At 35.7% G+C, this 23981-nt stretch overlaps 1 protein-coding gene across 1 annotated transcript in view; it reads left to right on the forward strand.

Annotated features, from left to right (window-relative positions):
• Positions 1-23981, forward strand: part of LOC104276027 (calcium-activated potassium channel subunit alpha-1-like) — a gene marked incomplete at both ends in the record, with an annotated part of 36397 nt that overhangs the window by 229 nt on the left and 12187 nt on the right. Inside the window, one exon of the mRNA XM_009872176.1 lies at positions 3291-3402. Coding sequence (XP_009870478.1) covers positions 3291-3402 — 112 coding nt within the window. The remainder of the gene's footprint in view (positions 1-3290; positions 3403-23981) is intronic.

A 23981-nucleotide genomic window follows, 5' to 3' on the forward strand; every position in this document is an offset into this window, starting at 1 on the left:
TTTGATTGAGAGCAGTTAGTTAATAGTAATAAGTATCCAAGATCACTAACGAGACTAGTAGTTTATAACCTAAGCCACGTTCCAGAATGTTCTTGTGTGATAGAAAGTGAAGAATATCATAGTTCAGTTCTGGTCAATGACGTCAAATCTAGTTTTGATGTTCTCAGTGGAGTGGGAACTACCTCAGCAAGACTAGTGAGTACTTAATCTGTTCCTCTGCTGCTAGATATGTCTTTGGCAGTTGAAGGTTGAGATAACAGCTGGTAGAGCTGCTGTCTTCAGTTTTATGCACACCCACTTTCCCAGACTGCAAAGGAATGCTTTGCAGAAGCTGTATATACTAGTCAACAGGCTGAAATGTATATCCTTAGAATATACTTACCCTTTTTCTGAAAATCCAGTAATGCAGTTTCAGAATCTAAAAGTTGGGACGTCCAAAACAGGTAAGCACCTTTAAAAGTTTGGTCCAGTAATGCTTGTAATTCAAGCTGTCGGTGGGGTTTTTTGGGGTGGTTTTTTTTTTCCCTCTTTAAATTCACTTTGAAAACTACGATTGCTTGTTGCTAATTGCAAAACTGAGGGGGAAAAGGCCTCAAACAGAACTATAGGGAGAAGCTCATGTGAGCAGAAAGTCTGACACACTGGTCTTTAAATTTGATACAGGTATTGCCTCCTGATCTTCCTTTGTCCAGTTTGCTCCTAAATCACAGGAGCTCCTATGTCACAATGGTAATTGAGTTCCTTCTATTTCACTTCCAACCATTTCTGATTATTTAGTAAAAACATTTTTTGCAAATCTAGGTTATTTCATTACCTGGTTTAGGTGCACTCTGTATCCTTTGGGTAAATTCCTTCAGCATTTACACACTTATGAGTGCATTCCAAACTATTTTAAAAGCGTACAGTGTAGTAGCCCCTAATTCTTAAGGATGTCCACCAGGCCTGCAGTATACGTTAACTTTTGATGTAAGAGATTATTTTTTTAGAATCATCCAAATGTTTTTAAATTTTGTGCTAGTGATAAAGTTGTGTGTTCTTACAGGAGAATTAAAATTACATATCGGCCACTCTTACTTACTCAAAGCAGTATCTTGGGGTACATTGTCAAAAAGCAGAGAGTATAGTCAGAGTTGATAATACCTTCATATCCACACTCTGTGTTATTTGGAAGGGAGAGTACTGTGGAGTCCACTCTAGTCCTGTGGACTGAACACAATTTAGCTGTTACAGTATTTGAGATGCACTGCTAGAACACCCTTTTCAGTTTTAGCTTCAACAAGAATAAATGTTTGTGTTATCTAAAACTGCTTTGTGATGCAAACTCAAGTATGATAGGTGGGGATGATAAGAATTCACCCTTATCTAAGTTAAAATGCCAATAGAGGTGTAACTTCAGTTCTCCAAGAAGTCCTGCAGAACTAAATAGAGTTTCTGAGGAAAAGATGCAAGAATTGGATTCATAATGAATTTGCTAGTTATGTAGTAAGCATCTCATACCTTTGGCTATTTCAGTGGGTTTATTTCTGATAGGTATCTCCTTTCTCACTGGCAAATTAAAGTATTTGAAGAAATATTTTAAAATCTAATCCTTCCCCATCTATTCTTACCAAAATGATGTTTCAACTCAAAATCATGTCAATATTACTGTATCTTCGGTTCTAGAAGATATTTGTGTTCAAACACGCATATATAATTAAAAATTTTTTTGTGGCTAGTGTCCAACTGTGAGAACTCAGAAGTGAAGTCTGCAAACTGCTGATGAAGACTAAGTCCAAATATGCACAAATTAGCAAATAATCAGGCAATAGGGTCTGGCAGAGACATGAAAAGTATGGAAGTAATCCCTCTTTGGAACCAACAGAATTATGCTAGTGCTTCCAGAGCACAATCTCTCTCCAAGCATGGCAGGATTGCTTCTATAGTAAAATAGACTTTTACCAGTCATTAGTTACCTAAATGAATAATTTTTCAGATTCTTCCACAGAAAATTACGAGTGGCCTTTACAGTCGACAGACATTGTGTTCTCTGTTGAATAACACACTTTAACCTTTTTGAAAGCCTAAAGGCCATACCCTCTTGAAAGATAAAATGCTGATCACAGAATGTTAGGGGTTGGAAAGGACCTCAAAAGATCATCTAGTCCTGCCCTCCTGCCAGAGCAGGATCACCTACAGTAGGTGATACAGCATATATTGCAGATTGTGAAAGTACTGATCTGACATCTTAAAAAGGTTTTAGTTCCAAATATTCTGTACTTCTAAATTCAACAGAAGGGAATAGAAAGATTCTGCTAAACCTGGATATTTTTGTTCAGTCTTCAAGTTGGATCATTGATATTGAGTAAAAGAGACTAACAAAATGTCAATTTACTTTTGATTTTGAGTCTTCTCTGAGGCAAATGCTGCTTATGTTGTCTGTGTTCTTTTTGAGTATGTTTTCGACCTTCTTGATGTCAATGATTACAGAGAGTGCTAGTATTTGATTTGGAAGAAAGACAGTGGATATTGTCTGTAATTCAAAAATACAAGCACTATTTTGAAGTATGTTAGTCCAGATTTTGATACTAACATGAGTAAAACTGCTCTGTTAGACATACATATTTATTTCTACATTTATATTTCATATTTATATAAAGCCTATGTTTTAGTTACTACTTGAATGAGAATAGTAGTCTGACTTTATTTAAGCAAGTTCAAACTGATGTACTTGGCATCTAAGTTTGCCAGTTTCCATAGGCTGATTTTTTAGAAGAGAAAAAATACCTCAACTGTGGCAAAATTCGAAGGACTGTTGCAGTCCTGAATTAGGTCTTGTAGGAGTCATCCTGGTGATTACCTCTGGATAGGATGGTAATGGGACTCTTTGTAAACTGTCATGTGTTTAGAAACCTGTGAGGAGCAAATACATAGCGAGATTACTATCAACATGTTTGGTGTGCTAGAATAAAGGTGATATACTTGGATATATTTTACACTTACCTATACTTTTATTACTAATACATTGTTACAATACAATGTTTTTTGGTGTAGGTGTTGCAACTTATCCTATAAATGATCTATCTCTTTAGTTAGACCTGTCATTTTAATCTCCATGTGATTATCAAGCAAGGGACAGTTCAGACTTGTTTTCAGTGGGGTATGCTGGTTTGTCTGGGCTGACTCAAATCATCGGTTACTTCTCCACTAACTTTGGAATTTATGGGAATGAAAAGTATTGCACATACTTGCAATCACCAGGAGCATAGAGCATAATCTGATTCTGCCATCCCCTCTCACTTTTGTTTTTTCAGTTCATAGCAGCCAATGACAAGCTATGGTTTTGGCTAGAAGTTAACTCAGTAGTAGATTTCTTCACGGTCCCTCCAGTGTTTGTGTCAGTCTATTTAAACAGAAGTTGGCTTGGTAAGTAAACTAGCTTTTCCATTTAATAGCTTTTATAAAAGTATGTAAACTTTGCGCATTTTGGTGGAGAATTTCTTCATCTTGTGGCAACGTGTGAGCAGAAGAATGTTACCGATGTTATTTCTGCAGTGAATTTGCCGTTTCAGCAGGCAGGTGAGTTATGTTAGAAAAAACTCTACTGAGTTCTTTTTGTTCTTGATTCAATAATATAATCTCCTATGCTAAGTGATGGTGAACTCCATCTTGGAAGTACTGTGTGAGGCTGTTTTTGTAAAACAGTGAATTTCTTGTAATTCTCTCAGCTTACAACCTGAACAGGTGATCCAGACCATTCATTCACTGAACTGGATCACCATGAATCATCGTCAACAATGAAATCAACAAATTTTCTTTGCATTTTGAGCCAGTATAGCTAAATTTAAAATCCACTGATAGAACAGATTTGGAAGATTTGTTTAGACTCTTACTGGACTTTACAGTTTGTGTAGGAACGCTAGGAATGCATTAGAAAAGAATATGTCACATGTAAAAGGGAATACAAAATGAAGCAGAGCAGACAAAATAAATCAATTAAAAAATGCCAGTAATGTGGCATATGAAGTTTCTTGCACAAATGACATATTCTCTCTAGGTAAATAAAATGAAAGTCAAAATTTGGGAGTTGTTATTCGGCGAAGACTTCCTAAAAATAGCTCACACTGTGAATGCCATGTCTTTATGTGACATATGAACTCTCACAATTTCACAGTTCATTTCACCAGGAATAGAGGCACTCCTTGTCACTACAAACTGTATAGAGTGGTTATCTCAGATGTTTCACATGGAAAGGAAAATACAACAGAGAATCTTTTCTAGTATTATAATATTTTTAACTTGTTACAGAAGTGCAAAGATGCCAAAATTATTAAGTACTGCTGTATGAAAAGAATATAACCATGTTAGAGTTCATGCTACATACATCAGTTGTTACTAGTATGCTAGAGGAGAAAGCAGTAAAACAGCCAGAAGGGACCACTACAAATCCTCTGTGATTACTGTTTTCATCACATGCTTCTGTCGTGTATATAGAATTAAATAATGCTTTTTGGAGGAGAAAATGTCATCCCGTTCCGTATTATGACAGAAATTCCAATTAAAGAAATAAATGAAACCCAAGTTTATGCTTAGGGGAAAACTGCTGATTTCACTAGCTGTAACTCAGTCGCACATTCTTTGAAGTATGCGAATGAAAGGGGTGTATTTTCACACTTGAATGTGACGTATCAGAGTTGCCCAGAGCTTTGCGATTGCAATCATTGGAGATGAAGGCTTTCTAAGAGCAAAAACTAGAATCACGGAGAAGGAAGATAGCAAACTCTCAAAAAAACTGGGAAATGAGGCACGAGATAATTGTTTGAGATTAATCCCCTTGTGAAAGTGACTGCACAATTGGCTGACTCATGGTGACACAGCGATCTAACTGACAGTACCAGCAGTAATAATGTAAGATTTTCCCATTTAGCAGCTTCTCTTGGGTAGTTTTTACAAGATTTATGTCATTTTGCAGGCAGAGTTAAGCATTTTACTTATATTTTCCACCTCCTTCAGTTACACCAATGTAAAATTTTCTTTATATCTATTAATTCACTAGATTCATGTCAGTCAGCTGTGATGAGTTAATCTAAGTACTAGACAGAATGAAAGTTAGCATAATGTGGCTCTCCGCATTCCCAGCTTCACAAGAACTGTCCTGGTTTAGCTAACTGACAATAATGTAGGACCCCACAATTTAAATAGTATTTAAAAAAGCCAAGCTAACTTACATCGAAAATAAACTTTGTCTTTGGAAGCTTAAATGTTCATGGAAAGATGTGAAGTATAGCAGAGGAGGACATTGTTTGAATGTATTTTCTTTTACTGTACTACAGAGGAATAAATGGTTTTTTCTTTTCTTATGCTAGTTCAGAAATGCTACCATTCAGCTTTTTTGTAACTCTTAGTATGCAAAACCTTGCACTTTCCTTGCTGCTCTTTTGCATTCAGTTATTCATAAAATGTATTTTGGAATCTCAAAATGCTGTATATGAATGAAATTTTGGATCAGCATTCATAAAGTTCTTTTCAATCTAATCTTTCACCTAGATTCCAATATGCAAACAAAATTCAATATGCAACATGGATCAGATCATATTTTTCCATCAAAAGGTTTCTGGGGATGGTAGGCTATTCACTGTCAAATGTACAGTTAAAGGCACATCAGCACTTTAACGTGCAAAATATCAATTTTTTAGTTTGATAAATGTTTTAGAGAGGGTTTCTTCCATATTTTTGCTACCATAGGGTAGCATAAGAAAAGGAAGTACTTGAGTAGAATACACTGGCACATGACAGAATGATCTACATATTATTGAAGTATTGGGGAGGAGTAGAGAAAGGGAGAATATTTCATGAATCTGTAATTCAGTGATATACATTTCTTTGACAGTTGGTATAAAAATTCTTATGGTCTGACCTAAAACTGTACAGATACAAACATCAGTGTGTTTTTCTGATGTTCATTTGCATCCAGATCCCCTTGACATTTTTTCAAGACTTTTTTGGGAACAGTAACATTTGTGTTCATACTTACACATAAACTAAAGCTGTGCTTTATAAAATCATAAATATTTCTGACGTAACACTCTACAAGAAACTTTGGTGGTGATAGAAGGACAAATCTCTGCTTCAAAGTGTGGACTTCTGTGGAGTGGACAGAGTCTTCCTAAGGGAAGAATGATAACAAAAATGGTTGAGTTTCTGGCTCTTGAGATTTTGCAGGTAATTTTGACAGTTAATTTCAACTAAATTATTTCAGTGCACTGCTGAGTCTGGATACTGTCTTTACAGTCTAAGTGAAGGTGAGTTCAAAAGGTTGTTGGATGAAAACAAAAAAACTTGCAAAGGGAGAAATAATGCCATGGTAAAACTTAAAACACAAAGTTTTTAATGACTTAACATAAAATTGTCATGATCTGAATATCATAGCTAAGTTTCAGATTCAGATCTTTATTTCTTTGGATGGCTTGCAGTCTGCCAAGTTGGAAACCCCTACAACAAATGAACGTCTTCCAGTTTTAATCAGCAATGATTTGCAAAAACACTGCACACACCAGCTAAAAATTATTGTATCTTCTCTGATAGTGAAGGCACTTCAGGTAACTGTAGTGCCTTTTATTGTCTACTTATATGCTTATGAAAAAGGAAATACTGATTTTAGGAGCAGGCTATATTGGAATAAATTACCTTGACAGGATGGTATTGTTAGAGGAAGATTAAACATGTAAAATATGGTCTTGGCTTCACATTTACAAGGACATGTGAATGAGGTACAATCAGCTTCAGAGCTACAGTTATTTAAGTAAAGCCTAATACATGGATGTGATGATGTCTTGTATTACTGAATCACAGAAGTTAAAGATAGAAAAGATCTATTAAACAATCCATTTCCTTTTCCTGACGATGTGCTTAATCTATTCTACTTAACAAATTTTCAAGTGATAGAAACTATTTGATTCTTAATAGATTCTATTATCAGGAAGATTTTTTTATCATTCTTCTTTCCTGACATCCCTTTTAGTCTAGGCTGCTGCTGAAACCATGCTATTTTTTTCAGAAAATAATTCAAGATTTACAGTGGGGAAAAGAAGACAGGCAATAGATGCAAGCATAGATGCATGCACGGCATAGAGAACAAATCTCTTTGTGTGGTGATTAGCATAGTTATGGAAAAGAAGGGATTGTTTTTCCTAGTTCTTGCTCAACTTCTGTCCAGGTCCTATTACAGACATCTTGATTAATTTTGGATGAGGCGTGTGGTCTTGATATCAATTCCTGGTCTGAGAAGAGGGTTTCCAGGATCTGCCATGGACATTCAGCTGTTTTTTTGTGAGTCAGAGAATGGAATTGGTTTCCCTCTGTGGAAAAAGATAGATGACTTTGGAGAAAAAACAGTGTATCTTACTAATATAGTTAAGCTGATGGTGTGAATGCCTCCTGGCATTCCAAAAACATTCCTGGAAGTGTGCTTCAAGATGAAGCCTTAGTTAAAAGTCTGTGACATTAAAACTTTTTTATCAATACCTTGTAGATTTTTTTGATATAACCTCCACGGAACAGTTCAGCCTGAAACCATATTTCAACCTGCAGAACACTTTATTTCTTTTGGAAAACATTATTTTAATGGAACTTAGAGCAGTACTTTAGTTATACTGATACAAAGAAATGCTCTGATAGCTAAATTGTATAGATACAAATGTGAGAGAGAAGTTATGAGCTCCAAAACTTTGTGATCGCTTACTGTCTTTTGGTGAATCCACAGGTCTCAAAGCTATCCCTTTCTTAGCGCCTTAGACTTGCAATCATTTGCAACGATTTTGTTGGTTACATGTTGTGCGTTTCTGCCATCTATTGGCAAAAACTTTGAATACTCATCCAAATTCTACAGTATTTCTACAAAGCTAGTGTACTTCATACAGTTTTAAAGCACTTTGTATCATTTTACTTACATAATAATTCATTTTTTTATATAGTGGAAACTGAATTCTGTAAAATTTCCTAGGAGAATTGTGTTTTAATATATGTGCATATGCACTACTTTTCTGTGCAGTAACATTTTCGGTAAACTTCAAACAAGTTTCAGAATTAATTTAATTAAAGTAGTTCTGAATATCTGACTGGTGATTTTTCTGTAATATGTCATTGGATGGACTGTATCACTTTTATATGATGTTGTAGATAACACTTTTTTGCTTGTTTCTAGATACCTTAATTCAGTTTTCACATATGTTTTGAGAGGGTACCAATTGATGTGATACTTCAGAACAGGATTTTGAGTTGTTACAATATTAATAGCAAAAGATAATCTTGTGACTAATATGTATTTGTCATAATATTAATGATCAATTCTTACAAATATTGTTGAGCACAATTGTGAAAATATACTACTCCTTCTCCTCCACTGAGTCAAACAAGTTAGTTTAGTCAAACAAGTTAGCTAGAAGACACTAGAGCAGAGGAATCCAAGGACAGTACTAGTCTCACATCATTAGTTCCTGTCATCTAGCTGACATTCGTAGAAACTGTGTGCTTGCTTCCCTGCAACTCTGAATTCAAAGTAAACTGGAAAATGTAAATCATCCTCTGCTCCCAGCTTGTCACTGTCTGCGAGTGGTACTTAACAACACCTAGAAAATTGACCCTAAATTCATTCTGGTTTATATTCTGCTCTGATAGGGAGTTGCCATAGGTGGGTGGGTGTCTTCCTGCATGAATGAGTGGCAGGCTTAGCACCAAAATAGTCATGCTTTCTGAATGTTAAGGAGCTATTGCAAGTTACTTTCATAGCTGATACCATTTATATTGCTTTTAGTAACAGCTTTCCTAGTTTATCTGGCTGACTGGCCAGACTACTTTGACTACTGTGTCCTTCTGAGAGGAAAAAAATGATGGTGCAAGAGTACAGTTGCACCTGTAAAAAATTCCAGTCTTAAGTTTATAGTTATCTATAGGTAAATGCATATGGTTTGTTGCCGTCCTGCTTTACATGTGATCCAAAGCCCTGCTTGTTACTAGCTTGTTCTCTTCATTATCAAGCATTCCATGCTCTAGTATCATTGGTTAACTTTATTAGCATGGATTTTATTTTTCTTCCAGAATTAGTAGAAGTATTAAGTAACTTCAGGTTAGGAACACATCCCTGACAAAACTCCCAAGGCAGACATGCAAGATTCAAGACTTAATGGTTCTTTGTCCACTTAATGACTGCCTTGACAATGCAGAGTAGATTACATCGGTATTTATAGCTTTATCACTCAAATATGACATTTAATGGAAAAGCTAATGGATAGGATGTTTTTCTAAAATATATACATGAATATAATCACAGAATCACAGAATGTTAGGGGTTGGAAGGGATCTCAAAAGATCATCTTGTCCAGCCCCCCTGCCAGAGCAGGATCACCTACAGTAGGTCACACAGGAACACATCCAGGTGGGTTTTGAATGTCTCCAGAGAAGGAGACTCCACAACCTCCCTGGGCAGCTCTGTCACCCTAACAGTGAAAAAGTTTTTTCTAATATTGTTGTGGAACCTCCATGTTCCAGCTTGAACCCATTGCTCCTTGTCCTGTCATTGGACTTCACTGAGAAGATCCTGGGTCCATTCTCCTGACACTCCCCCTGGACGTATTTATAAACATTAATGAGGTCACCCCTCAGCCTCCTTTTCTCCCAGCTAAAGAGACCCAGCTCTTCCAGCCTTTCCTCATAAGGGAGACGTTCCACTCCCTTCACCATCTCTGTGGCTCTGCGCTGGACTCTCTCAAGCAATTCCCTGTCTCTCTTGAGCTGAGGGGCCCAGAACTGGACACAATATTCCAGATGTGGCCTCACCAGGGCAGAGTAGAGGGGCAGGAGGACCTCTCGTGACCTACTGGCTACTGCCCTTCTAATTATCTTCACTATGTAGTTACTCTGTAATAGAATTCTTTGTTTTGTCTGAGATTGAGTAATAGGCCTATGGTTACTTATTTTAAACATATGGAAATAATGTTAACTTTCTTAATGGTTTCTGGAACTTCTATAAACTATTTGTGCCAGACTGACTGAAAACCGACATTAAGTAGTCTGCAGAGTTATGTTTTTAAAACTACTGGATGCGAGTTACCCAGATACAATGACTTGAAAATATGTGGCTTAATGGATGTGTTTATTATGTTAGGAAGGCAAGTATACCATAAGTACAATTGGCATTTTCTCAGTAACAAAATAAAATATCTTCATTATTACCGAAATGCTGCTAGTAATAGAATACTACAATTGAAATATCTTTTTCTTCAATGCAATGTCTGTAGTCAGTTAACATAGTTCATAAACTGTTTCTTCTTTTTTAAATTTAATGTTTTAAACCACAAAATATGTATTACTACATTAAATTTCTTGTGGGTGGTTGTTTTTTCATGAACAATAAATATAATTGGTATTTTCATTTAAAAAACCTACGCTGGAATTGCATAAACACTTTTTTCTTGTCTGCCAAGATAAAGTCATCAAGACAGACCTTCCTTCAATGAAGGAGTCTTGGTATTTTTTTGTGGTTACCATATTTAGAACTTCTAAAGGTATATTCATTTTTTTCAGCGTATGTTTTTCAGGTAGACATTTCTTTGGTGTAAGCCCAACTTTTTCCCACATGTGTTATATAAAGGAACATAAGCAACTAGACTTTACAACCTCTGATATTCCTGTTATCATTGGTTAATGTTCTATTTCATGTTTTTTCTGGACATTGATCCATAAAAGTTTATGGTTATTTTCTGCCAAATTTAGTGATTCAGAAACACAGAATATCTTTTAGGTATAGAAGGAATACTAAATACTAAGTTTATAATAACTGTTTTTAACTTTTTCACTCATATTTTGTTTGGTCATATTTTCTCGAGCATAGTAGTAAGATGGTAATATCAATTATATGAGATTTACGATGAAAACCAAGTCACTGTAATTCTTTTTAATAGCCAAACATTTTTCATTTTTTTTCATAAAATATTAAGTAGTTTCCTTCTCTCCCCATCCGTTCCTGTCTATTCAAAATATATTCTCAGTATCCAGATATTAAGTGAACAAAATAATGTTTTCTTTTTATCCTGCTTTGTATCAGTTTAACTTCTCTCATGGTTTCAGTGGTCTTTCAGACTCTATGATTAAGTCCCTTCTGCTCAAATGAAGGTTACTCAAACTGTACAATTTTGTCTTTGATAGAATGCAGAGTAATATTCTAGAAGAAGAAAACCCTTTCAAACTCCTTGGGGAAACCATAATTCACTTACGCTGTCTTCTGGCATTTGTATTCCTTTACATGAGGGGCATTTAAAATTGCTACTTGTAATGACCAAAAGGATCGTTGCAGATGCTTTCCAAATTTTTCCTGAACTACCTACAGTGTATAACTAATCTGCATGCTTTCCTGAATGGTAATATGAGAGATAAGATTAATTTTTTATTTAACTAACTGTTTCGTATCTTCAAAAGCCATCTTGAAGAACAGTTGAAAATAAATTTTCATGTCTTGGCTTCAAGGTAGCATGTTAACCTGTATGGTGCCATGGAGGCATTCAATCTCTACGTTATCCAGTAGTTTTTCCCCCAATACTTTCTTTCACTGATTTCTTGGCAACTGTTTTTTTAATCCACTGAATCTGAGTAATGTTGCTGCAGAGTATGATCTTCTCGACTTCGAATTTTCAATGCTTGTTATTTACACTTATACTTTGTAAGTAATATAATTAATATCTGCGTAAGCCCCAAGCCACAAGTCCTTATACCTAGAACATAAGAGTTTATATTCTGGTAACTTAAACATAAGTTTTATAATTTCTAGCTCCTTTTGTATTTCTAAGTATTTAACTTCTGTAACACAGCTTAAAGGATCTCTTGTCACCTGAGCACTGTATTAAACGTACTGAGATGTCCATTTAGGTCTTACTAATTCAGCACCAGTTGTTTAGTGTGCTGTGCGGTGTATGAGGCATGGTTTTTATGGATTCACTGCTGATCCCCAGACATTTAGAATTTGTTGACCTTGTTATTGCCTTAAGCGGTGTTTAGTGTCATCACTATCTCAAATTCCAAATAAGAAAACAAACCCAGAAACAGATCAGATGAAGTGTAGTCTGTAAATGGAAGGATATTTCTCTGCATCACCAAAGTGTCTCTGAAGTTATTGACACCTCCATAACTACTTGCACTGCAGTAGAGTTACCTGATGGCTTGCCAGTGAGTCTTTGCCAGTAAAACTAGTGATGCTCAGAGGGCAGTATTTGCTTGTTCCTTGTAAGTGCATGGTTTTGGATCTCCCTGCTGCTTTCTGCAGTTTCTTCTGTTCATGGAATGTTTAATATGGAGCAGTGTTAAATAAGCTATGAAACTTTGGAGTGCACCTTTTTCATTCAGGTGTTTTACTTTTTAATTATTTTCAAGAAAATCAGTACATTGTATTTGCAAATTTTAAATAGGTTTATGTTAGTTATGAAATATTTTACTTTAAATCTATCTACTGATCTTTCTTCTCCGCTTTGATATGTATAAAGGGATATGAAGCCAAGAATTTGAATTTTCTTGGTGTTTAGGTTCCAACTATATAAGCTTATCTTGTCTTCAAAATTGCACAGTCATTTGCCAGAAGCAGACTTTCTTATGAAATCTCCCTAGCCGCTCCTTCAGCTCAAAAGCAGAAATATTGGAAAAACAGCCCATTTGACTTTATCACATCTTTTGTTTGTTGCTAGTAAAAATATAGCAGATGGCAGATAAAAATCAAAACCAGAATAATATATCTTTCAATTTAAAAATAGCATTTAATCTTAGAAAAATGTGGTTTTTCTACAGAAGTAAAACTTCTAGTATATAAAACTTTTTTTTCTAAGGCCACGTTCTTATTTTAGTTGTAGGTGATTTATACAGGGAAATTATTTTGCTTTGTTTTTAAATCAGCTTTTATAAAGTAAGACAGATGACAGTGTGCTGTTTAGGGACAAGTCTAAGTACACAGTATTTTGTTCAGCATTGTCCTGCAAGGAGTGCTGGTTTTATTAAAATAATAATATTGTAGCATCACTGTGGACGTTTAGCTGAAAAGAATAGGCCATGTAGTATCTTAAGTATCGAGTTCAATTTCGAGAGGTTTTGCATTCAGACCAGGTTATCTGGAGACAGTAATCTGCATAATCCAAAGGAAAATGTTGTAGTCCCTTGTAAGCAAAGAGAACCGAGAGAAAAAATTGGTTTTGTTTACTACATTATGAGATTTCCAAGCTATTCCAAACTCTCCACTGGTTATTTCTTCATTATCACCTAGTTACTCTCCCACTTAATTACCTGTTACTTTTATTGTCTTCCTAATTACTGGTTATGTTTTCTTTTGATCAACCTCTTACTGTGAGGAACACTCCCCGTCAAACCTGTAGGAGTTTTTGTGTACAGGTGTGCTCATGTTCCAACCACTGTGCATCCAGCAGTTAAAGCCAAACTCATTCTTCCACACTGCAGCCCCTTAGTCATTCAGATTGTCATATGCTTGAAGATGTACAATAATTTCAGCTGATGCTAGACTTAGGGGGTGTGGATACACACCTCCATAGCCTGGCAGAGAGGTCTTTTATTACTATGAGCTAGCTGTAATGTTAGTGGCCAAGCATGGCATTGGCACTGTGTGCTGATGTCAGAGTGAGTATTATTTTCACATTTTATCAGCTTGCCCACTTTTACTTAATTCTGATGTGGGATGCTTTTCTGTGAGGTAAGTCAGATGATCCAGTGAAGTTTAAGGATATAATAACTCTTCAGCCTTATGAGAGAAGAAGAAATAATCACAGTGGGATAAATAAAGAATGCTAATATGATTTGAATGCCTTTCACAACCTTTGTATTTATTCTTTTTTCAAAATTCAACCTTTGCAACCCTTTCATATTCAACATCCAACTTCCATAGCTAGTAATGAAATCTAAACCATTGGGGATTCTTACCAATGATCTATTCTGTAAAGGCTGCTGTAGGTAGTAGATACAATATTATTTACAAGTTCACTTTATAATTATGGACTTAGTTGATTAATTGTGCATGTAATGAAATAAATATAATAATACAAAAATTTCTATTGTAGATGTACCATTTATATATATTTTTATATAATTTACTTAATTAAAAATGAAATATTTATGAAAGCATAATTAACAAAGTGTTTAGTAATGGCTAGATAAATGTTAGGACAATGCGAACATAAGAAAAAGTTGGTTTTATAGTGCTTAGTTGGCAGGCAATATATGTCGTGGTGGTGTGGCAATCAATGAATATCTGAGTCTCTAGAATATTGCAAGTATAAATTCAGATGAGATAGGATTATTTGTAAAGAAAATAGTGTGATCTCAGCTTTTCTAATAAATTCCCTATTAACACAGAGTTTGGATTCTTCTGTACTGTGTTGCTTTCCTTCCTATTGTGGACAGAGTGTGCATATCAGCACAGTAAAAGCAGAAACATCTGAAAAATGAAAATAAACTAAGATAAGTTAATTTATATTCTCTCATGCATACTCTACTTTTGAAATTTATCCAAAAAAAAAGAGATGCACAGTTCCATGCAGGGTAGATGATATAAGAAATGTGTTGCATATAGTGGAAAACAGCAAATGATACACAGATTTGGAGGAATAGCATCTTCTAGGAAAACGTTAGACACCTACTTTTCTAGGCACTGGTTCTAATCCACTCTGCTAGTGCATAGAATTTTTCCCTGTATGTTTTTAGTGATTTGATAATGTTGGCCCATCAGTTCAAGTACTTGTGTGCACTTAAATCTCCCTGAGAATTTGCTTCTTGGTAGGCAGGTCACAGATAAATTTCCTGTCTGACATGAGGAGATGAGTTTTAAGTACTACTTCCTTTACTGGACTTATTTTTTATTCAGCCTTAGTGCTGAATTGACACTTGCAGTTCTTGGACTTTGTATTTAAACATGATACAATGCTGAATAGGTGAAGATTATTTTCTAGAACTGGCGTGGGTTGACATTTGGGATGCTAATAAGTAATGTATCAACCTACATGACAGTTATATTTTCAAAAGGAGTTTAAACACCATAATCTTTGATTTCTGTGAAATTTCATGCCTAATTTCTTAATTTGACAGCTGGTATGAAATATTCTGTTTGTTATTGTTACAGTAAAAAGATTAATCATGTGCAAGGAGTTGTTCCGTGCAATAAGTAAAGAGGCATTGCTTCTCTTGGACAGGCATAAATATTTTTGTGAAATTTTCATCTGGTCAGAAAAGGGAATAATTTTTTTTTCTGGCATGTGGATCATAATCACATACAGAATATTGTGATGTATCATTTTCATAACCGGTTCATAATTAATGTATCTGTGTATCTGCTTATATCTATTCTTTAAATATTTTCTTTCTGCAATTCAAAAGTTAAAGAAGGTTCAATGGCTAGGATGCGTTATATCATACAAGTTCATTAGAAGTGAAATATTAGACTCCTTTTCAAGTCTTATATCCTAGCATGCTCGTTGTTTCTTTGGCAGTTATCGCCTGTGCCTTGTGACTCACTGGAGCAAAGACAGGCAGAATTACAAGTCTTTTTTTAAACCCAAGTCCTGCAGCATGAGTCAGGCTTTAGATCTGGCCTTTGTCCGTCCTTCGCCTTTGTTCTTATCATTTGTCCTGCCCCATGGTTACAGCCTCTCAGAATAGCATATTCCTGATTTTAGTGCAATTTGTTCCTGATGACTGCCAGGGAAAATTATACAAGTTTTTAACTTGTCATGCTTCAGGAAGTCAAACTGCTTTGTATTGAGTTGTAATGGTCACTTTAAAAAACAAGCCCCAAGCTCCAACCTTCAGTGTCACCTCTGCAAGGGTAGCTTGCTGAGGTGTAACCTCTTATTTCAAGGGTTGTCTTGATTTTAGTAGCATCATCAGCAAAGTGTCCAATTAATTTATTCTCCAAAAATAAAAAAAATTAATAAGGCATATTTTATGTTCTCTTTGAATATGGACTTCAGTATCTAGAAAGGATTACGTAACTGTAAGTTAAAAAGAAATATAAAAATGAAAGATTACTGAATTCCTTTTCTCCTTAGCTCTTTGTTTCCATGGTGTAACTATGGATATTGTTTATCCTTCCCCTTCATGTGTTCAGTCTTTCGTTAAAAATGGCACCATCATCAGTTTGGTGGGATAATAGTTCCTTTGTAAAATATGATGCTTATAAGATAATACACTGGTTATATGTAAAGATCTACTATTCGTTCACTACCGGATGTATGTTGGCTCGCCTGATGGAATATGGCACCGTCGGTGCCTGAAGTGGTATAAAGCAGCACATATCTGGTGACTGTTTTTGTTACTGCTAGGGCCAAGCTTTCTGAAAATGGTTTAATATCTTAACACTTTGAGTCTGGGAGATAAAAAAATAGATAAATGGTGCAACCATACACATTTCTTCAGGAGCTCAGGTTTGGCTTGTAAAGTTACCTTCTAAATCGTTTAGTCAGATTAGTGAGCACTAAGTTCTTGCCAGAGTGAATCTTAGATTGTTCTGGCTTTGTCATAATCCATAGACAATGCTACATAGCTGAAGCAGACACAGTGGGTTGGGTTCCCCCCCCCGTCCCATGAGTAATACTTTTACTCTTTTTGAAATAGAACTAATAAAAATTTTACAGGTTTGTAAAACTTGTAGACACATTCTTTAGAACAAAGGGTTTTACGCTGTGGATTCAGAAGTAGTAACCTGGAAGAAAGGAAGGATAACGTAGAACATTCTGCGTTGACTTGCTGTAAAATAAATTAAAAAGTAATTTTCAAGGAAAGACTTGTCGCTGAGTAGAACAAAATTGTTTTTCTCTACAGCAGGTTTCTCCTCAGCATGTTTCCTTGAGTTTCACTTTTTTTCTAGATTGTGCTTTTGGGCACAACTGCAAGCAGATAATATCCTACAAAAACACAGCAAATCAGTCATCTCTGTCTAACCTGTGCTTTAGAGGGCAATAATTTGATACCTGCTTCTACCCAACACATTGTTTGTCTATGCCAAAGATCTGTTCTTCCCTTGCCTTCTTGCAAGACGATGTCTCAAGCACCTAGTTCCTGCGTAGCCAAAGGTAAAGTGGAAATCAGATGCTGACAAGACTTTTCTTCTCCTGCGTATCTGAGATCAATAATTTCACATTTGGATGGACTTTGAGAACAAGTTGTCATTTAATTGTAACAATGCTTCCATGAGTATAACAGTCCATTTTTATGACAAGTTCAGGGAGGGTCCTAGAGTGATATGCTGCAATGGTATGCTTCTGTTGAAATTACAAAAACCTTCACTTTAAATGTTTAAAAACATAGTTTATACATGTTAAAGCATACTTTCTGTATGTTTAGAAACATTGATGGTACAGTGGGTTTTAACAAGTCATCCTAGAGCTCTTTAGAACAGAATAAATGCTGATTAGTTTTGAATAAATACTTTGGAGCAGACTGCACACATCTCCAGTCTTTCTGTAACACAGAGTTCAGGAGTTTTAAGTTTAAATACCTCAGATCAGGAAACTATCAAGTGTGTCCTTTACAGGGGTAGGAAAAAGTACAGAAACACTGGAAACAGTGCTGTTTTCCTGGTTGCATCATCTTCATTAGTTTAATTGGTCTTCAAGCTTCCACTCAGTTGCACAGAAGTAGTTGGGTAATAGATAGATAATGTAGATGGTAGAGAACTGTACTCTTACTGAAAACAATAACCTGTCTCGTGTAATCAAGTTCTAAAACAAAAAAACCCATTCAATTGAGAAGCAGAAACATCTGCACAGGAAAATATTGCAAACATCTTTGTGTGTGTCTGTGATGCTGGATAGTACTTCTCGGCACAGAACAACACCATCCTCCTGTTGCTAAAATTTAGATTCATATCTTTATTACTTCTAGAATGAGTTTAATTTAGATTTATTTCCAGTTTTTATCATTTAATTAATATTTTCAGGTTTTGATGTATGCAACAGGTTTAGCAGTGCACTGACAGGAAAAGGGAGAAAATTGATAAAAATCTGACTCTGCCAGGTAGCAGAGAGGACTGAAGGAGTACTGACAAATTTCTAAAAGCAAAATATAGGTTATGTAAACTAAACAGCTTATCTCTCACTACTTATTGCTTAGATATTGTTTTCCTTTAGAGATGTTCCAGACTCGCAGGGTAAATGGATTCTACTCCCAAACATTTGCTGTGCTAAGTACAAAGTACACTAATGATAGGTTTAAAATTGGATAATAACAAGATTATAATACTATTCAAGATTAAATACAAAAAGAAAGAAAAATAGTGTGCCTTATATGGTAAAAAATAAGTAGGATGTTCTTTCAGTTTGAGCTGTGCAAGATGTGATTAGTAACACTTTGTTCAAATCTCCAACTTGAGAGGAGTGATTCAGGTGCTCACAGATACGTTATATATATATCTGCATGCATATGGATAGAATGAAAAACTATTCCCACTAGACTCAGTGAGCTCTGCTATTGTGGCCTGTGGGCACATGACCAGGTTGCTTGTAAAAGCATAGTGTAAAGGTTACAAGGTTTAAAGGAGACACAGAAGTGGTTTGCCTCTGATTCCAATTACTACATATTACTTGAATTTTGAAATTTGTATGTAGTGTTCTTCCGTTTTCTGTATTTGGCATTATCACCCTTTCATAGCATTTCCAAAATGCTTTGAGATCCTGTGCATTTCCTAAAAGCACATGGGGAAGTGTATTTTGTGTCTGCTTTGCATTGTACTCCAGATGGCATTGATGTATTCTTGGCATATACATCTTCGAGGATCCTCTGGGGACCAAACAATTAGGAATGATAACCACATTCCTCAAAATTAAGACAGCTTTTAGCATGAGAGTTGGTTAAAAAAGCATAGCATGTAATGTATCATGGAAGGTAGTATCTTGCATTTACAATTTATTTTAAAGAGCTTTTTCTGACTGAATGAGATAGTAGCTGACTGAAGAGAAATCCACTTTCGTTTGATCTGAATCACATTCACAGAGTGAGTCTGCTTGAGAGAACTAATGCTCTCTACGTGCACTTGTTTGATGGCTAAATTGTTTTTTTTCCCTTCAGTAATGTAGCAGTCATTAACTGGGATTAGATGAAGGGTTTTGTTTTATTTGTTTTGGGTTTTTGTGGTTTGAGTTTTTTTTTATTTCATCTGGGATAAATCCTGTAAGAGTTGACTGATTATGTGAGCTCTGCCTTCTGCATAATAGCTTTAACCGGAAGACAGATATGTAAAGTTGCCAAAGAAAATAATACACAGGAAGCAATTCCTATTATTTACTTGAATGACAAGAATTTTATTCTTTGAGAGTACCTGTTCATTCTAAGTGAACAGCATCAAGTTTATGGGGTTTGGATTGATGGGTGTGGTTCTTTGGTGGATCTGAAAGAAGCTTATGTGGTAATATCCGGATAGAAGATGGGTTTTAAGCTTTAATACATCATGGATCAGTGGAACATCTGCCCTGCCTGCTTCTGTGATTTGTTTTGTACATCCAGTTTGTGATGCTCTTAGTCTCTTTTGTGAGGCTGAGTTTTGTATTTGAATTTTGTTTGTTTCGTGCTAACAGCAATGGACTAGATTATCTTTTGGTAACAACATGTAAAGATGAATTTTGCATTATCGTGTGCCCAGTTAAATAAATCTGCTTCGAAAGAGAAGTTGTTTTAAAGAAAGAACCCTGAGCTGCCTCTCCGTGTTGACACTGAATTAGCAAAACGAAGGGTAAATATATTGCTGTCTTCGCTATTAGTGGATGCTGTGACTGAAGCCTGGACCACAGTAATTACAGGCAGTGCTCCTGAAGCTGAAGATACACAGTCATGATTCCCAGCAAGATTTTAGTCTACCACAACCCTTCTGGGGGCACGCGTACGGAAACTTATAAAAGTACTAGAAGGCGTAAAAAATCTCTTGGAGAATTGTTCCCAAATGGATATCGTGTCAAAGCTGGACATAATATCCCTGAAAAGGAAGAACAACATACTTTTCGCAGCTCCTTGGTGTCTTGTTATAGGGTCGGCTCATACTGGGGTAAGGTCCAACTCTAAACTTTTTCTTCAGAACTTTAGTTTGTGATTCTGTCTCTGATGGTAGTGTTATTCTCATCTGAAAAATACATTATATTTAATTTTATGATATAAAAAAATCTACAGTGTTTCAGTTGCTTTATAGGAAAAATTCCTTCCCAAACTCACATGCTGTAGTGCACTCATATCTCCCTCATCAAAGGCATTCAGTGTTCACCTAGAAGCAAGTAATCCTGTCTTTATTGAAGGATGGCGTGTAATATTCTGCAATGGTGGAGTTATTAAGAAATTATTTTTAAAACTGCTGTCATTACTTTAATGGGTGTAAAAGAAAGTTAAAGATGTGCAATGACTTGTTAACAGGTCATTGATACGGCATTGTTTGAAAACAATTAGTTTACAGTCTACTGTGTAGATTTGGAACTTGATGCAGTTTTACTGTCCTGGGTCATAGGGTATTGATTTTTCCCATGCTGTGAACTGTTTTTCCTGCTTACACGCTTGTATAACAAAGGCAAGCAAATGTGTAAAAATAATTTTGGTGTTTTGTTTCCAAGGAATGGCAGATTCTTTTCCTCCCATGCTATTTCTTTCGGTCTTATTATTTGAGCTTTCAAACCTCTCTATAAGGAGTGAAATCTCAAGTTGCTCTGCTTCCCTGTGTGAAGGCATTCAGGTTAGGATTGTTTTGCATCCTAACAGTTACCCCTCTATTAATTGTGTCTCAGAAAAGGATCTGATTTCCTAAATATGGCTTCTGGTTTGTTCAGTCTTCAGTAAACCATACGGTCTTAATGAAATACAGGCCATTGACAGATTTGGTGAAGATACCATTCCGATGAATGAGCGAATGGCTTGTCAGGAATAGAAATGGTATATTGAATCCTTATACCAATATTTTGGATATTCTATTGTCAATAAGGAAGAAAATGCAACAAATGGAAATAAGAAAGGGATTATGATGAGAAATAATGTAATGTTTGATGCTGTTCTCGTATATTGATTTCTCATGTTAAATGAAGAAATATCCCAATTCCTGTTTCAGATTTTTAGAATCTCATTAAAAGCAAGTAAGTTTAGTTATCATGATTTCCTCTTTTTCCCCTTTATAGTTATGAAATCATAACTTTACTTTTCTGGGAGATTTGTAACCTATGGGTAGTCCTGATTGCTGCTGTATATTAATGTGGTGGAAAGCATCAGTTCAGCAGAGAAACTCAAAACTGTCTGACAGGCAAAGAAATACCATGTTTCAGCACCTTTAAGACTGTAAAGTCAAACAAAACTTAAAATAATATTGTTTGTTTTGCTGTAAATTTTATAGAAAAAAAATTCTACTGTAATTTTATTGCTACTGGCACATAGTTTATTGGTCATGTTTATATCACTGTTCTTGTTTAAAACATGCATTTTACTGAGCCCTTAGTAAGAAGTCCAAAGGCGATAGCTGGAGAGTATTTTCATCTCACCTTACGGAAGTGAACAAATAGGTACTGAAATGAATAAATAGAATGCTGTTGGAGTCTATATCTTGCCAGTGTTTCAAGAGAGTATATGGTTTCCTATTGTACAGATAATTGAATTATGTAGTATTTAAGACTGTTTTTTAGAAAGGATTTGGCTGCTCTCATTGACATCCTTCTTAATTGGCTTTAAAGGTGTGGATGTGTCAAATTTTTATATCTAAATTCAGCATGTAGAATTTCAAAATGTAGGCATCTGATCTGTGTGAGTCTGGTGGGGTTCCTGGGTTTTTGTTTTGCTTTGTTTTTCTACAGATTCCGGGTTGTAGATTCAGAATCTGAAATAAAATGACACTACATGTTACCCAGGAAATTACCTAGTAAAAATAACAGAACGTATTACACACATACTGTACATCGTCAGTGTACTTTGAAAATGATCTATTAACTGTACAGTCAACACAGATAGCTAACCAAATATTTTCACAGTAAGAAAATAATCCTGTGGTATACTTGGAGGTTCATTTCAATCATCACACCTACGACTTAAATTATTGTACTGCAGGCAGAAACTATTGACTAAAACTCTTTGTCTCTTACTGTTAAAGGAACCTGGTTTGGTAGTCATGAAAGTTTTTTTCTGGTCTAGAAATCTATAAATTACTTAGCTTTATCCTGGGCATTGCAGCTGAAAAAAAACCAATCAGAAAATTCCTATATAAAACTGAAATTTGCCAAGGAAAAGGTGAGTGATATGATAAAGACAAAACAGGAGGTACTTCCTGAGCATTCCATCTAGTGTTTTGTGATTAATTTTAGAAGGCAGGATCCTGTGCAATGTGCAAAATTAGAATAGGCTTTGCTGTAATACGTAAGAAACTTGCCGCATCTCAACTACTGATTTAATTGTTTAAATGTAAAACTGTTTTGTAGCTGTGTCGCATTAAAAGAAATTGTTGTTCCCAAATATTACCAAGGAAAGACACAGATACGCATCTGTATATGTAGCTGAGACAGCTTTGGGAATATGGGAATTTTTGTTAGTGCTTCTGTTACAGAATTTTGCTTACTATTCTTGATGCATAAACAAACCCAGGAATTTCTATTCTTGATGAGTTAACGGGCTTGAAAGAGATATCATAATTGTGAGTCAAATTTGATTTTTAAACGGTGAGAGAGATTATCATGGGCCATTGTGTTACTGATTACATGTGATTAGTTTTCAAAGACAAGCTATTTTTTACACTTTGTCAATAATTACTCTCGAGTTAGACTCATCAAAATCTTTTTAATTTAACTTAGTTTAATTTTGATCTTGTGTGGATACATAGCAAGCTACCTACTGAATAATTTAGGCCATTTTTAGTTTAACAGCTGCTCATTGCAGTGAAGTTATTGCTGTGAGGATTACTGTGTCATCAGTCTATGGATGCATGTATGATTGCAAGCTCACTTCTGCGTATCATTAATACCAGCACCAGAACAAAATGTTCTGCGGACTTGTCCTGTGGGAACTATTTAGTTGGTTGATCATCCTCTTGCTGAGTTCAAGATGATATAAATAATCATATGTTTAGGTACAAGCTCATTTCATCTGAGTTTTATGCTTACGGTTTATTCTTACCAGCAGTTTTTTGCAGTCTATGTGAAGAATAAGGATGAAGCCCCTGAATTAGCTGCAGTCTTTCAAAATGTACATAATTTCCTAGAGGGTCAAGCAGTGAGTGCTATTAAATGTTTTAGAGTGCTAAACAGATTCATTTAAAGACAGCTCCTCTTACAGCTTTCACAGTCAAGCTTTACAGAAACTATTCAAGAATGGGAATTGCCCTTTCTCTCTTGTTTCAGTTCAGGTCTTGGTAGGGGATGTTGCCACACAAAATCTTTGCCTTGTGTAGCCTACTGGGGAGGTTTACATGCTGGTGCATTGTACAGTGACATTTGACCCTACTATGTAAAATTTGCTTTGACTGACTGACTTTTTTTATTCATAGTGTTATGGGGAGTAAACACTGCAGGCATAGTGGGTTTCACTTGCAAACACTGAACTAACTGATGCTTGTGTGCTCAGCCCCTGAGACCAAGGTACTGTGAGCACCTGGAAACAAGATTGCTCAAACCTATCAGCTGCAGCCCTGACATTGCCTAGTCCTTTTATGTGTTTTGTTCAGATCACTTTTCAGAGTTCTCTTTTACACTATTCTGAAATACCCATCTCTTGGCAGTGAGGTGAAGGCCCTGGTGACTGGAAAAAGGGAAACGTCACCCAGTTTTAAAAAGGTAGAAAGGAGGACCCTGGGAACTACTTACCTGTCAGCCTCACTTTTGTGCCCAGGAAAATCCTAGAAGCTATGCTGAGGCACGTAGAGGACAGGGAGGTTGACACCACTAGCATAGCTTCACCAAGGGCAAGTGCTGCCTGACCCAGCCTAGTGGCCTTCTACAATGGAGTGAAGTCATCAATGGACAGGGAAA

The sequence above is a fragment of the Apaloderma vittatum genome, unplaced genomic scaffold, assembly GCF_000703405.1.
Source record: "Apaloderma vittatum isolate BGI_N311 unplaced genomic scaffold, ASM70340v1 scaffold17176, whole genome shotgun sequence".
NCBI classification, from domain to species: Eukaryota; Metazoa; Chordata; class Aves; order Trogoniformes; family Trogonidae; genus Apaloderma; species Apaloderma vittatum.